The sequence below is a fragment of the Herpailurus yagouaroundi genome, unplaced genomic scaffold, assembly GCF_014898765.1.
Source record: "Herpailurus yagouaroundi ecotype Mexico unplaced genomic scaffold, PumYag 28, whole genome shotgun sequence".
NCBI classification, from domain to species: Eukaryota; Metazoa; Chordata; class Mammalia; order Carnivora; family Felidae; genus Herpailurus; species Herpailurus yagouaroundi.
In genome coordinates, this window is record NW_024412376.1 from 85,714,531 (window position 1) to 85,731,803 (window position 17,273).

The 17,273-nt window shown below is 33.4% G+C and overlaps 1 protein-coding gene across 5 annotated transcripts in view; it reads right to left on the bottom strand.

Moving 5' to 3' along the window:
• RAP1GDS1 (Rap1 GTPase-GDP dissociation stimulator 1) overlaps positions 1-17,273 on the bottom strand; it is a 172,970-nt gene that overhangs the window by 17,752 nt on the left and 137,945 nt on the right. For 4 of the 5 annotated variants that reach the window (XM_040477912.1, XM_040477926.1, XM_040477936.1 and 1 more), the window contains 6 exons: positions 16,818-16,943; positions 8,955-9,098; positions 8,391-8,522; positions 6,806-6,940; positions 5,697-5,822; positions 4,798-4,937 (listed from right to left, as the gene is read on the bottom strand). In XM_040477912.1, the coding sequence (XP_040333846.1) occupies positions 4,798-4,937; positions 5,697-5,822; positions 6,806-6,940; positions 8,391-8,522; positions 8,955-9,098; positions 16,818-16,943 (803 nt within the window). The remainder of the gene's footprint in view (positions 1-4,797; positions 4,938-5,696; positions 5,823-6,805; positions 6,941-8,390; positions 8,523-8,954; positions 9,099-16,817; positions 16,944-17,273) is intronic. The other variant, XM_040477921.1, reaches the window with a different exon arrangement.

Below are 17,273 nucleotides of genomic sequence, written 5' to 3' on the forward strand. Positions count from 1 at the left end.
ATAAAAAAATTAAAAAAAAAAAAAAAAAAAAAAAAGAAAACTATCTGTAATGTCTTTGCTTTGAGCCCAAACAACATTTAGAGATCAAACAATCTAAACTGATGGGGTCCTAGTACTGAGATTTTATGGTAGTTGTGTTCTAGCATCTAACAAGCTTTTTCTCATCAACCTCTTTTAGTAAGTGAAAAACAATCTTTTAAAGTCTCTTCTAATGAAAAGAAAACCTCTCAACACACTGCTTACTGGGTGGGCACTTTCTTGAAACAGATATAAAATTCTTAAAATTAGTGAAGAATTTTATAAAAATCACAAAGGAATTTATTGAGTAAAGAAGACCACAAGAGATTCATAGACACACATGCAGTCACCTAATGAAGGTTCCTGGCCTATTATTTCATCCTTTATTTTGTGATTCACCCTGGAAAGTCTACTGTAGTAGAAGGGGCAGGTCATGAATGAAGAAGGAAACTGTATATCAGAAGCAAATAGCTCCCCCGAAAGTTCAAGCATAGGTCCTTTTCAATCTCACTTTTTTGAACAGATATTGAAGTTTTTTTTTTTTTTTTTTTTTAAATGCCTTGCCCTCTCTCCTCCTACTTCAGTAAGTTTTACTGAGTAGGTCCGCTATGGAGTTACTGTGCCTGACAGAATGGGAGATAAAAGACAAATGAAGCATTGTATTTGTGTTATATGACAAAAGAGAATGATATTGATAGCTGCCCTCTATAGAGCAACCACTACACGCTGGACATTACACAGGGTAGCTTACAGATATTAGCATATTTTTATCCTCAAAGAAAATCCCATTAGATAGATATTTTCTCCAGTTAATAGATGAAGAAACTGAAGCTCAGATTAAGTTATGAAAATTGTCAGTGATTAAGAGGTAAAAAGCCATGATTCAAATCCAGGCAGTTAGACCGTTTGTGGTCTAACCAAAAGTAAGTGTACTGAATTCATCATAGTGCCATGCACAGGCAGTCACTTAATGTGTTCTAAAGAGGCTCTATGGATGTATTTTAAAGTTACATTTTTAAACTTCAAGATATTAAAAAAAAAAAAGGGATATCAGCACCATTCCACAGAGCAAAGAGGTTCATCTGGAGAATTACAAATAATTTCAATATCCACATCTAAAAATAATTTTAACTTTTCTAAAATCATTTCACTTATAATAAGTAAACTGTAGAAATAGTAAGATATTTTTCTGGGTAATCCTTCTAAACCCTAGATGTATCTGCAAAATCTCCAAAAATTTTGGACATACTTTAATGCTTTACAAAGTTTTAAATGATGTGTTATTTTGCAATCCTGTTTCTCAAGTTTTCTTATGGAAAGCTAAATTTTGGTACATACATAACCAAGGCAAATTATCTATGTAACAGTCGTGCATATTTAACTTTTATGGTCAATATGCCCTTAATAACTGAGATAAATTCCTGCTAAAAACTTTGTTGAAAACTGTATAATAACACTGATTATTACAATGTAATGTTCTGAAATAGGCCTGAGTTCAAGGTAATTTATAAGATTGCAGATTGGTGTAGGCACTGAATCACCTAACAAAAAATTTTCTTTCTCAACTTTGTAGCATCAAAAACTACTTCTCAGTGTAGGATTTAAATGTTTGTCAGATGAATGAGCGAATGACGAAAAACATTTGTTTAGACAAGTTTTTAGCTTGATAATTGACGAAGAATGTTTCACTCTTAAAGGAAAGAAAAAAGTGTCTTTGACAGGAGGTAATTTTTATGTTCCTAATATAGAGGCAAAATATATTTTCTGTTTTTGATATTTAAATCAGAAGGTCCAGCTAGTTGCTCAAGAGTTCTAGTCCAGGGCACTCTTTTGAAGGAAGATGTGAATTTACCTATTGGCACAAGTGCAGAAATATACTGTATATGGCTGAGATGACTAAGCTAGTGTGAAACCCTGTGAGTCAGTGCAAACTTTCAGAGGGTTGGACTCTAAGACAGAATTCAGGGTGACTTTAAAAGGAGCAGGATCTTCAAAGTTTAAAAATAACACAAGGACAGAGCTATAATTCACAACAGTTGGTTAAGGATCTACAGGAATGTAAAAAAAAAAACAAACAAAAAAACAGAAAAAAACCCTTGAACCTAGTGTTTAAAAGCTTATTCCAGAGCAGCATTTTCCAAAGTATGTTCAGTGGAATGTATTTAATAGATGCAACTTGCAAAAAAGACACACTGTGCGATAGTAAAGGATGTTTTTTTTTGTTTGTTTGTTTTTAGAGTAGTGCTAATGTGTGCTGTGAATTTCAAAGGCAGGGAAAAGAAATGAACTATTTCTCTAACTAATCTGATCGTACAACTGTTTCTCTTTGTGGAATATTCTTTAGGGTTATTATTCAATAGAACATGTTCTGAAAACTCAAAAGGAATCACAGATTCCACTTCAATGCTTGTGAAATTTGAAAATAATTCTAATCTGGAGCTCCAGAAGGAACACACCTGTGTTCTGATCATTAAAGTATGTCAATCAAGGTTCCTATTGCTGCTTAGCAGCAATATACACTCAACTGTAGGAAAGATATGCAAAAAAAAAAAAAAAAAAACCCAAACAAACAAAACCCAGTCTATTTGGTACTGAATTATAAACGTAAAGTTATAATGTGCCCATAAAGTTATAATCTTGTATCATGGCTATTGTATGTAAGTGATGAATCACTAAATTTCACACCTAAAACCAATTTTACCATATAGGTTAACTAACTAGAATTTGAAAAAAAAAATTGAAAAGAAAAAAAAAATAAAGGAATATTCAAGGGGGGAACTGTTTTCTTTAAAAAAATTTTGTTTTACATTTATTTAATTTTGAGAGAAAGAGTGCACAAGTGAGGGAGAGGCAGAAAGAGGGAGAGAGAGAATCCCAAGCAAGCTGTGCACTGTCAGTGCAAAACCCGATGTGGGGCTTGAACCCACGAACCCTGAGATTATGATCTGAGCTGAAATCAAGAGTCAGATGCTTAACCGACTGAGCCACCCAGGCGTCCCTTTTGTTACACTAACTAGAATTTAAATAAAAACTTGAAATAAAAAAAAAGATTCTATGGGGGAAATTGTTTTTGTTACCCCCCCCCCCCCCCACACACACACACTCCTAGAAAGGTACAATGTAATGTTGCTCTTGTCTTTTTAAAGCACCTACATGTGATGGATGCTTAATGGGTACCGGAAAGCTTTTTTGTTGGGGAGGGGAGAGTAGGGGTTTAGATGAGGGAAAGGGAACCCTGTGATAAATATTAGCAGAAAAGCCTCAACTCTCAATTTAGTCTAACAGTTTAATGAATTTAGTTCCAAGATTAGGTTAAGAAGTTGTGATGCATTTTCCCATGGACATAAGTGAAATGGTCAAAAGGCTCACTCTGGATAACAGGCTTAAAAAAAATAAAAGGTATATAATACAGATACTAAATCAGCTGGCTTAGCTTCCCACCATTATGATCTTTAAAATAATTCATTTAGTCATTCACTGAACAAAAACAGGTTATCAACCACATGTCAGACACATACTAGATTGGACACTGCTATGAGAATGGATTTCATCCAACTTTGTGAGTTCAGGGCACCATATACTATCTAGATATCATTTAATTTTTAATATCATTAGCTAGCTTGGTCAGTGCTTGGTACACATAAGATATTTTACACTGAGGATAGTGGTAAAAATAATAACATCAACATTTATGGTGGTTCCATTTACTGAGTGCTTACTTTGTCCTACATTCCAGTTGAGTACTTCATATAGGTGATCTCACTGAATCATTCTCACAACACTTTCGGGTGGGTATCACCCCAGGTTTAATACACTGAGATGTGAAAGACACTTGACCAAGTAAATAGTGGGGATACTAGGTGAACTCCTCTGTCTGATTCCAAAGCCTTACTCTTAACTATGATGGACTAGAACTAATTAAAAGCCTCAATTTTCAGTTCTTTTTTCAGAATTCTGGATCACAGGCATCCCTCATTTCATTGCGCTTCATTTTATTATTGTGTTTCACAGATACTGTGTTTTTTACAAACTGAAGGTTTGTAGCAGCCCCGTGTTAAGCAAGTCTGTCAGCCATTTTTCCAACAGCATTTGCTCACTTTATGCCTGCATCACCTTTTGGTAATTCTCACAAAATTTCAAACTTTTTCATTATTATTATGTTTGTTATGGTGATGTACGATCAGTGATTGACAACTCACTGAAAGCTCAGATGACAGTTAGCATTTTTAGGCATAAAGTGTTTTTTTAATGAAGGCATAAAAATGATTTTTTAAAACATGTTATTGCACACTTAAGAGACTACAATAGGGGCGCCTGGGTGGCGCAGTCGTTTAAGCGTCCGACTTCAGCCAGGTCAGGATCTCGCGGTCCCTGAGTTCGAGCCCCGCCTCAGGCTCTGGGCTGATGGCTCAGAGCCTGGAGCCTGTTTCTGATTCTGTGTCTCTCTCTCTCTCTGCCCCTCCCCTGTTCATGCTCTCTCTCTGTCCCCCCAAAAATAAATAAACGTTGAAAAAAAAAAGTTTAAAAAGAGACTACAACATAGTGTAAACACAACTTTATATACATTAGGAAACCAAAATGTTCATTTGACTTGCTTTACTGCATTTTCACTTTATTGCAGTGTTCTGGAACTGAACCTATATGATATTTCTGAGGTACACCTGTAATGTATTTATATATAAATAGTGAAATGCAAGCTTATTTATAGGATCTATGATATTGAGTTTCCAAAGGGGCCACTTGCAGGTTTTCCAGCAAATGGTTTCCTCTGGAACTTACTTTTGATTTACTGTGTCGTATGAGGGCAGACAGCAGTCTGTTTGACTCCCCCATCACACCAGCATGATCTTTGGCTTCACACCATTCCACCAAACGCTCCACTAATTTAACATTCTTTCCCAGTTGTTCAGCAGCTTCTGCTATAGGAAAGAAGGCAAACCACAAAAGAAACAATCACTGATAGGCAACCAACTGAAGTACCTGGCACGGACTGTAAGAGTGCAAAAGGAAACTATACATCTAAAACCACAGCACAATGATTTTATTAAGAACTGCGAATACCCCGTATCTGATGGACTGTTTAGCTTTTTCTATAAAGTGGTGGACTTTAATACAAAATACAAAAATACAATTTTATACTCTTGTGGTTCAGCCTGGTAGTCTGTTAGTACTCTGGCAAAATACAACAAAGAGTATCAGAAGGACTCTGAGGAATCAATACAGACAAAGGTTTAGAATTTAGAAATAAGTAAATAAACGTAAGTCATTCCAAGCAGTGGTTTTCATGGCTGTTTCTGTAAACAGAAAAATGATCTCCCTGTCTGCCAAACAAATTAAAAAAAATTTTGACTGTCAGTATATTGAAACATGATTCTTAAGACAAAGTAAAAATGGGTATGAAATACTAAAACATAAAAACCCTTCAGAACTGCTAATGAATCAGTGATAAACCAGGATTATATGTACAATAAAGAGATGCAATATAACTTCCATTTAAAGTCAATTATAACCAAGCATGGGGATTAATGAATGGAGCTCTAAAACCAATCTCTTTTTGCCTTTTATTTGCCATTTATCTTTATGATAACATAATTCTCAAAGCTAAAAACAAGTCCTTTTCAACTAAGGCACACTGACTGTCATACCAAAAATGTACCTTGGGAAAGCATTTCTTTTACCTTGTGCATCTATTAACATTCTCAACGTTCCCAGAAGTTTGAACTGAACTGGGGGCATTTCGGACTTCAGGAATTTCAAAACTGCCTCGGTGACTCCAGCTGATAACATCTTTGCTTTATTTACAACTGGAGAGAGAGAGAGAGAGAGAGAGAGAGAGGAAAAAGAATATAGTTAAAATGGTGCTAGCATTCTTGATGATAGTCATTCAGTTCAATATACATTTATTGTCTTACTATTTTTAAGGCCCCATGTTACATTTTTCTATTTAAAGGTCATGTTGCTTTTCTGTGTATTTTAAGAATGGGACTGGGGGTGAGGGTAATTATCTTGTTTGTCTATAGGAGCATAACATACAAAATCATACATACTGGCTTTTTAAACCTAATCTCAAAACACTTAAACAATTTGAAAAGGAATTCTGACAATGTTGTCTTCTTATTTACAAAAAGCACAACTCCTCAGGCTTAATAAATGTTTCTTTTTACCTGTGTTCTTGATCCAATTGTGTTACTATAGATGTTATAGACATTAATAAGCAGTATTAATCTGTTATATGAACCAAATTGATATCTTATAGATTGTATCATCATACAGTTATACTATTTTACCTAATCAGAAATTTATTTTTAGAAAGTAGAATAATAGCTTTAACTATCTCCTGTACTATTTACCATGATAGTGTGATTTCATGGCTCAAACTGTCTTTAATCCAAAGACACTTAAGGCTATTTTTAAAACTTATGTCTGCTTATATAGAAGGGGAAACCCCCCCTAAAAGTCATTCTTATAGGGACTCTCTTAAATGATGCTATTATCCTACCTCAACTGAAGATGCTTAAAAAGCTTAACCATACAATATGATGAAAATCTAGGAGTTTACAAAAGGTAACAGAATATTTGAATGATCTGAACAAATACAACAATTATACCTGTATAGTCTTAGAAAACTTATTTGATATATCTCCATTTATTAGTGAGAAAAATATAAATAATTTGAAGATTTTTTTTTTCTTGGTCAGGGCAGGTCCACAAATCACATAAAATAAATACCTTCCCAAAACAATAGATGTTATTTCTTACATAGTTGTTCACCATTTTTAAGTCTTACCTGGAATGGCCAGATTTCTGAGGGCACTTAATGCTGCATGCTGCACAGTTACATTTCCATCTTCTACATGTCTGTCCAGTAAATCCATAAGTTTTTCTACAATTCCATTGTCTACCATATGGATACAATTTCCATCTGAACAAAACAAAAGCATTTTTTCCTTTCCTCTTTACAAATACCTATAAATATTTTATAATAGTGATGCCTATCAATTGTCCATTATACATTAGGGAAAATGGAACTACATGAAAATAAGATGAATTCCAATACTTTCTCCCATCAGATTTATAGATTTTTTTCTTTATTGAGTGAGAAGTCATGACCAGAAAAATCTCTAGCACAGAGCCTGACAATATATTAGATGTGTAAATAGAAACCACATGCTTAAAATGTCTACCAATAATTTTCATTTATAGTCAAATAGGCCTAAGTCCTGCCAATGTTACAGTGACAGTACTCTATATTTTGTTATCATGGCTGATGTTTATTTTCAATGACAAAACTTTTGAAATATGTATGTATAAAGCAGAGAGAATATTATAACGAACCACTCACTACTCCACATTTACCTTCAACAATTACCAATATTTTATTATTCCTAATTACATCACTAAGGAGTGAATGATCATCCTCAGAAGTAAGGAAGTAAAAATGAAATAAGCCATCCATTATGATATACAATTCACATTAGAATAAATTCAAGCTAAAAACAAGAAGAACCGATTTTCCTAGACACAGTATAAGTTTCTAGACTGAACAGAAGTTCCAGACTTCAGAAAGGAACATGAAGGTCTGGTGCCTTGGAAATGTTATTAAACCAAATTAAATATTCTAGTCTAAACGAGAGGATTACTCACATTTAAGTTTAGTAGGCACAAAAGGATAAATAAGGCACAATAACCCTACAAATAATACTCACATTATTAAATTAAAAAATCACCAGGCAGGGCGCCTAGGTGGTTCAGTTGGTTAAGCAACTGACTTCAGTCTGGGTCATGATCTCATGGTTTGGGCCCCACATCAGGCACTCTGCTGTCAGCACAAAGCCCGCTTTGGATCTTCTGTTCCTCCCTCTCTTTCTGCCCCTCCCCTGTTCGTTCTCTATCTCTCAAAATAAATAAATAAAAACTTAAAAAAACAATCACCAGGCAAGAGAGCATATCCTCCCAGGTAAGAGGATATTAGAATGGGACTCAAATTTACTGATCTCTAAAGTACAGAGTACTCAAAGAAGGACTTTACAATCACTATTCATGATCTTTAAAATACCAGGACTTAAATTGCACAAAATATGTAATTTGCTAGAAACAGCACTAAGTAGGGGTGCCTGGCTGGCTCAGCTGGTATAGCATGTGAATTTTGATCTTGGGGTAGTGAGCTCAAGCCCTATGTTGGTAAGCAGAGCTTACTTAAAAAAAACAAAAACAAAAACAAAAAAACACTAAGTATTTCGTATCTCTAAAAAATTAAGGTAGCAGTCACTTCATACTAACTTCTGAACTGTTCGTTTTAGTACATGTGACGGTGAACAAAAACAAAAACAAATAGAACATCTGATTTAAAAAGGATAATATGAGATGCTTACCATTTCTGGCAAAATTTGCAATGGCCAGTGCTCCAGCAAGCTGTAGCTGGTGGTTATTTGATGGAATCCAGGACAGCACCCTTTGAAACACATTACCTTTTCCTCCTTCAAATAATTTCTGCATGGATTCATCTGGAAGTAAATGAAACAAATAGATAAAAGGAAAAGAATATAGAGCAACAAATCCATATTCCTAAATGAATATCCAACTGGATAACTATACACTTCAGAAATGATATTTCATAAAAGGACAAGTAATGACTCTTTTTATAAAAGAGTTTAGGATTTTTCTAGTCTAAGTCCCAAGTAGCCCTCTAGCTTTTAGTGCCACAGTTGTCCTATGACAGCTCTTTGAATATTGTAAGATAGTGAAAACCCCTCTTTTCCAGGTTCACTATCTCTAGTTCTCTTCATGATGTGTTTAAGGTTTCAAATCATCACACCAGGATTAAATGAGGCAGGAAAATGAGAAAATGCCTAATATATATAGTGTTCACAAAAGAGACAATACATTAAAAAAAATCTAATAATCATATTCTTAGGTTGACTTAAATTATAACTCACCTCCAAGAAGTAATAAAACCATTAGATCTGAAGCAGTTTTGAGCTCAGCAATATCCTCCTCTTTTTCACTATCCACTTTCTCCTGAACAATCTCTAGTAGACATTCTACCAGCCCTGCTTCCACCAGCTGTAGTTTAATAGCATCTAAAAAATAATGTGAACAAAATAACCAAAACTTGAGATGAAACAGAAGTTCTGGTATAAGCAACCTATTATGAAGACTTATAAGAAATCAAGAAAATGCATGATTACATAATACATGTCTGAAGATTTGAGTTTCAAAAGGAACTATCTGACAGTGCAGCTTATATACACAAAAGTTTTATTTCAATTTTCTTTTTTACTTGACATTAGGGCACTTTTTGCAATGTCTGCAGCACCTAAACAAATTGATTCTCAGCTTTGAAGGAAAGTAATAGCACTCCACTGTTATTGCAGATATTATGCTCATGTTTTAAAAAGGTAATACTATTAAATACACTGTTTAAAATAAAACACATATACTGTTATATAAAGTAAAAATATACTCACTAATGGCATGTGAATAGAAAGTTATTGAAAAGTAAAGAGCTATTAGTAAATTTCAAACTATACCATACGTATATATTTGGATTCATACTTGTATAGATGTTATTTTTCTAATTTTTAAAATGTTTATTTATTTTTTTTGAGAGAGACAGAGTGTGAGTGGGGGAGGGGAAGAGAGAGAGGGAGACATAGAACCTGAAGCAGGCTGCAGGCTCTGAGCTGTCAGCACAGAGCCCTACATGGAGCTCAAACCCACGAACCATGAGATCATGACCTGAGCTGAAGTCGGACGCTCTACAGACTGAGACACCTAGGTGCCCCTAGATGTTATTTTTCTAAGGCATTTAATAAATCTGTAACTTTCTGAACTTTAAAAGCCATGTTTTGAAAAAGGACTTCAGGTTTTCGTTAATTTCAAGTTTGCTTGGGTGATGGATCTTTGGTGGTTCATTAGACTATATTCTCACTACATCTGAATAGGTTTTAAAATTTCCGTAATAAAAGTTGAAACAAAAAAATAACTTTTGAGCTTTCTGATAACCAACAGTGTGAAGGTATTTTAACAGAAAAATTTACATCCCAATTATATTGTTAAAAATTCTCTTCATAGTAAGTTCTACTCTTATCAAATTGTTTGCACCCCTAATAACTTTTTTTTATTATAGAACTTAATTGCAGGTTTTATATTCATATCCATATCTGTCTCCCTCATTAGAGTAGACATACCTCTTTCATCTTTGTATTTTAACCTAAACTGGTCTACCTAAATGCTCTGGGTATATTTATACAGCTTACAATAAATGTAGATGAACTGACCTTAGAAACTTGCTACATAGAAATTTTTAAACTTAAATTTTATTTTTCAGTTGGATTTTATTTTAGCCATTGGTTTCCCTAAGCTGTATATGTGCACATATACAGCAATGGCAGCTTCAGGTTATTATTATTTGGGAGAAACAAAGACCTTTTTTACACTTGACATTTTGTTTTGGGCAATTTTAAGATATAAAATTTAGGTTTCATTTCCCCCTAACACCAGGATCACTGATAATCTTTAGAATATTATCTCCAGAATACACAGAATATTCAAACTGGAATATTTTTTTAAAAGGTACACTTGTACTGTGCTATGCTGAAAGTAGGGCGTTTCCTTGGTTACAGAATGCTAGGGCTAGAAATGTGTGGTGACTAGAATCAAAGCCATGTTAAAAAAAAAAACCTTAAAATTCCTAAAAACCTTGAATTATACAAATCCCAATTTAAATGTCTCCTTTGCACATAAGGAAAACCAAGGGTGATATACTAAGGATAGTCCAGAAACAAGTTTTCAAAGGTATCATTCAATTTGCTGCACGATTATAAGATAGAAGTGAAGATAGTAAAGGAGAAAACATATAAGAAAAACTTTGTTATTTTGACATATTACAAGAAAGGTTACAGGTAATTCTATGGCATAAAATTGACTGAAGGTCACCATAAAAATTTCATTTGGCCAAACCACCAAATGAGATGAAAAACAACTTTCTGCCTAAAGAATAAGATCGAAGGCATTTAGAAAATTTTAAATCCGTCAAGATTAAAATTTATAGATCTCTCCTCTCACAGTTTGACTTTAATCATATACATATATATGTGGGAGGCTTCAATAGCCTTATTAAGGAAGATCAGCAAGGCAGTCTGCCAAAGCAGACAGCCCAGCACCATTTATTAACACCATTCTGCCTAAGGACCATCTATCTTTATAACTACTATTTGCATATGTATGTATGTATATAATATGTATCTATGTAGGTATATATATATATTTTAAAATCTTTTCTAAATGGTGAAAAAAGCCACAAATGCAGAAAAGTGCATAATATGCATATTAGCTTAATTATTATTAAGCAAATTACCATGCAGCTACTACCTAGATCAAGAAATTCATTGCCAACATCGCAAGAAGCCCCTCTGTGCATTCCCTTTTCCTATCACATATTCTTCCCTCCAGCCCTCTAAATACTTGATTTTTATGGTAATCATAGTCATACTTTTCCTTATTGTTTTATCAAATGGGCATTCCTAAAAACCAGTTTAATTTTACCTTTTTTTGAACTTTATATAAGTGGAATCTTACAATACATATTTTTCAGTGTTGGCTTTTCCCTTTCAATGTTTATAAGATTCATCTATACTACTGGTTATAGTTGTCTTCATTCCTTTTTGTAAGTATATATTTTTCCATTATATGAATATACCATTATTTATTCTACTGTTAATGGATAGGAGTTGTTTCTAATTTTTCATTATTATAAATAGTGCTAAGAACATTCCTGTAATGGCTTCTGGTGCACATGTGCATGTTTCTGGGTACACTTTAAGAGCAAAATTGTTGGATCACACAGAATACAATCTCCAACTCAACAGATATGGTTTTCCAAATTGTACCAATGTACACACCAACCAGCATGTAGTGAGTTTCCACTACTCCATAACCTCATCAACATTTGATATTATTATACTTTCCAGTAGATACATGGTAGTATTTTATTGTGATTTTATTTTGTATCACAGTTATTAATGAGTTAAGCATATTTTCATGTTTATTAGCCATTTGGATTTTATCTTTTGTCTAGTGCCTATTTAAATTTTTTATGCATTTTCCCACTGGAATTTCTACATTTTTCTTAATGATTTGTGGGAATTTTTATGTATTTACACACTCTTTTGATTATGTGTGTCATAAATATCTTCTCACACACTGTCTTGCTTTTTACTCTTAATGGTGTTTTTTTGGTGTCTTTCGTTTTCATTATTAGAAAGTTTTAGCCAAATTTATCAATCTTTTCCTTTATGCTTGAGATTGTTGTGACCTAATAAAACTATACTCCAAGGCCATGATGATATTCTTCTATCTTCTATTTTTTAAGGTATGCTTTCTGGTTTTAACTTTTCCATTTCGCTTAATAATCTATCTGAATACCTTTTTTTAGTACAGTATGAAATGGGAGTTTATATACGTGTCTTCAATTGATTTGTCCCCCCATATTCCCAGCATTGTTTATTGAAAAGACTGTTCTTTCCACGCTGTTTTGCAGTGACAACTTTTCTTCCTCCTAATAAAATAAGCACCTATTAATGCATCCATTTGTTTCTGGGGTATCCTGTTCTACTGGTCTTCTCATTCAGCCTAGCACCAATACCACACTGCCTTTTAATTATTATAGTTTTATCAGAATAAACTTTTATTATTGTTATGCAGTAAAACCAGTTTTGCTACTTTGTTCTCTTTCAGTGTCTTGGCTATACCTGGTCTTCTGAGATTTGGTTAGAATTCCATTGAGTCTACAGATCAATATGGGGAGATATAATACTTTTACAACATATCATCTCTTGATGCTTTTCTACAGTTTTCTACAAGAGACCCTGCACATCTTTTATTAGTCCATTCTTAAAATATTTTGTTTTTTATGCTTTATAAATAATATATTTCTTAAAAATGCATTTTGTAACTATTTTTTGGCTGATTTATAGGAATAAAATGTTTTTGATTTTTTGTTTGCTTATGTTTTGCTTTGGCTAGCAACATAACTCATTCTAAATTTTTTTTTTTACTGTTTGTTTATTTTTGACAGAGAGACAGAGCATGAGTTGGGAGGGGCAGAGAGAGAGGGAGACACAGAATCTGAAGCAGGCTCCAGGCTCTGAAGTGTCAGCACAGAGCCCCATCCAGGGCTCGAACTCATGGACCACGAGATCATGACCTGAGCCGAAGTTGGCCGCTCAACCAACTGAGCCACCCAGGCACCCCAACATAACTCATCCTAATTAAAAAACTCACCTATAGATTCTTTTGAATTTTTGACATATATAACCATATCATCTATGAATAAGGAGGTATATGTTATTTATTTGTTTGATGTCTTTCCTGTATCTTTTCTCTACTGCACTGGTTAGTTCCCATAAGACAATAATAAACAGAAGTAGGAATGATTTTTCTTATTCATGAACTCAAGGGAAATGCTTTTTGTTTCACCATTGAGTATGATACTTTCTGTAGGCTTCTGATATATATCCTTCTCACTCTCTTTTAGTGCTGGCTTGCAAAGAGTTTTTTAAAATCGTGAATGGATAGTTAATCTTATCAGATGCTTTCTTTTCTGAAGATCATTTGATTTCTCTTTTAACAAGTTTTAATACAAATTATATTCATTGCATTTTCAATATTAAACTGCTTTGTATTTTCAGAATAAATCCATTTTGCTATAATGATTAATTTTGAATATATTATTAGATTTGGCTTGCTAAAATTTGAAGGGGAATTTTAGATCTATGTTCATGGTGAGACTGGCCTTTATTCTCATAAATGATGTCTGTTGGTATTTGGTATAAGATCTCTATAGTGAGATCTCCTTTTTCATTCTTGATTTTGGTTATCTATGCCTTTTCTCGCTCTCTCTCTTCTTTTTTTTTTTCCCTTGATTAATCCTAGCAGGGATTTACCAGTTTTATTTAGTCTTTCAGACTGAATTTTAGTAATTATACGCCGATATTGCATTATGAATTTTCTATTTTATTAATTTCAGCTCTTCAGATTTCTTTCCAAGTATGACTTTACCTACATAAGATTTAAAATATAGCATTGCTTTCATTATTAGAAAATTTTCTAATTTCCAACACGATTCTTCTTTGACCTCTGAGGTATTCGAAGTATATTGTTAAATATGTAAGTATAAATGGATTTCCTAGTTATCTTTTTATTATTAGACAATTCACTTAAGTCAGAGAATATACTCCATAAGGTTGCAATCCTTTGAAATTTGTTAAAACTTTTTCATAACTATGCATGTTTTATATATTTCATGTGTATTTGAAAAGAAAGGGCCCTGCAGCTGGGTGCAGTACTCTATAATACATCCATTAAATCAATTTTCTTAATCATGTTGTTCACATTTTCTATATCCTTGTTGTTTTTCTTAATCTGCTTGTAGTATAAATTACTCAGAGGCATTAAAAGCTCCCATGATATTTATGAATTTTTCTATTTCTCTTCATAGTTCTGAGTATTTTGCCTTCATATGTTTTGGGGTAATGTATATTTATTATAGCTCACAGTTGAATTAAACTTTCATCACCATAAGTCACCTTATCTCTACTGAGTCTTTTAATCTTAAATTCTATTTAAGATTAAATATTACTATCTCAGCCTTCTTTAAGTTTGAATGATTTTTAAAATCCTTTTATTCTAAATCTTTTAAATCTCCTTATATTTAACAAGCGGGTTGTTTTAAAAAGTATAGTTGATTTTTTAAAAAAAATTTTTTTAATTAAAAAAAAGTTTTATTTATTTATTTGAGAGAAAGAGCAAGTAGGGGAGAGGCAGAGAGAGAAGGAAATAAAGAGAATCCCAAACAGGCTTCGTGCTGCCAGTGCAGAACCCGACACAAGCTTGAACCCGCAAACCGTTAGATCATAACTTGAGCTGAAATCAAGAGTTGGATGCTCCACTGACTGAACCACCAAGGCATCCCAAAAGTATAGTTGATTGTTAAAATTCAGCTGACAACTGGTCTTTTAATTAAAGCATTTAGGTCAAGTACATTTAATGTAATTACTGTAATACTGTGTCTTAAATCTAATATATTTTTTATGCTGTATTTGTAACTCCTGTTCTATGTTCCTTTTTCTCTCCTCTTTTCTGTTACTGAAGGTGTATTGATTGAAGGTGTATTTAAAGAAACAGTCTTTCCAGGGTGCCTGGGTGATTCATTCAATTACGCATCTGGCTTCGGCTCAGGTCATGATCTCACAGTTCGGGAGTTCAAGCCCGTGTAGGGCTCTGTGCTGACAGCTCAGAGCCTGGAGCCTGCTTCAGATTCTGTGTCTCCCTCCCCTCAGCTCCTCCCCTGCTCACACTCTGTCTCTCTCTCAAAAAATAAATAAAGATTAAAAAAATTTTTTTAAAATAAAGATTAAAAAAATATTCCCATAAATCCGTCCATTAGTTTGGCAGTTACATGTTGTTTTTAAAAATTATTTTAGTAATCACCTTAAAAGTCAGTGGTGAACTTTCTCAGTTTTTACTCTGAAAATATCTTTTTTTTGCCTTTAGTTTTGAAGGATGCCTTCATTGGGTTTAGAATTCTAGGTTGGCAGTTATTTATTTATTTTTTCATCACATAGAAGATGTTTCATTGTCATCTGACTTTCATTGTTGTGCTGGAAGATTAACAATCAGTCAAACTATCACCTCTTTTACAATAATCTATTATTTTCCTGGCTACTTTTAAGATTTTTGTCATTAGTTTCCTGTAGTTTCAGTATAAAAAAAAATGTAGATTTCTTTTTATCAGGTTTTAGATTCATTTGAGTTTTTGAATCTTTGTTATCTTTCACAATTTCTGGTAAATTCTATGCCAAAATTAAAAAAAATATATTGCCTCTGCTTCCCCCCCTGCACTTTCTGGAACTCCACACAATGTATATGAGACCTTCTCACTGTATCCTCTGTACTTCTTATTCTCTTTTTTATGTATGCTGATTATTTTCTCTTTATACTTCATTGTGGATTTCCTTCCAGTCTATCTTCCAGTTCACTGGTTCTCTAAAACAACTATATTTAATCTGCTGTTAAACGCATCCATTAGGTTCTTATTTGGCGCTGTATTGTTCCAATTCAGGAATTTCTAATTGTTTCTTTTTCAAGTCTGCTATGTTACCTTTTATAGTTTTTAGTTTCCTTCTAAATGTTTCAAGCTTGCCTTTAACTCTCTGAACATAATAAGCATACCTGTGAATCACTGTCTAATAATTTCAATATCTGGAGATTTGCTGTGGTTGCCTGTTCTTTGGGCTGGTTCTTGCTTACACTATCTTGTCTCCTCATGTATCTGGTCCTCTCTGATTATGTGCTAGACACTGTATCTGAAAAATTATATGGGATGTTTTGTTTACTCTGGTTCACTCTTATTCCAATGGTGTATCCCTTAAGATTTTTTAATGCAAAGATGGGAATAGTTTACCAGTGTCTACACTGTCCCTTTGCCCTGCAAGGTTACATAAGTGGAGTTCAGCCTCTCTGGTGCCTTTTCCAGATGGGCACAAAAATGTGTAAGCTACAGAACGATGTTTGGCAAGACTTTAAAATCAAAGGAACTTGGTAAGTAGCTTTGGCCAATGTAGATATAGTAATCGAGTTGATAATGTAGCTAAAGTTATGGACACCCAAAATAAAACTTAACACATCATTAATAAAGCAAAGAAGGGCTTTGAGTTAAATATCTGGCAATTCAATAATATCAGGAAGAATGGAAAGCATACATGATAAATAATCAAGAGGTGCATTTAATTTCTCACCATTTTCTGCCAATGGAGCAAGGACTTCAAAAATCATTTCCCTTTTATCATGTTCTATTTGTTTCTTGAAGAGTTTTACCAGTTCTTCAGCAATGTTTGTACTGGCAAACTGTTCTTTACTTGACTCTGCAAAAAAGGAGAGGGACATATAGAGTAAGCAAATAAAATTTAAACACAGTAACTGTATTCTATTACTTTCAATACATGCTCATTTTGTACCATTACTGATAAATACAAATACTTTTCAAATACAGGAACTATCAGATACAGTTTAAATGCTCTTGAAAAGGAAAAATGGCATTAAAGAAAACGTTCTAACCCAGTTTTATTCAAGGCTGTAAAAAAATGTTCACCAGCATAACATATAGGTGTAACCATAGCAACAATTAAATTACTAAGTTATAAATTCATAGTTTCAAGGCTTTTAGCCAAAGAAGAAAAATTACTCTTAATAGA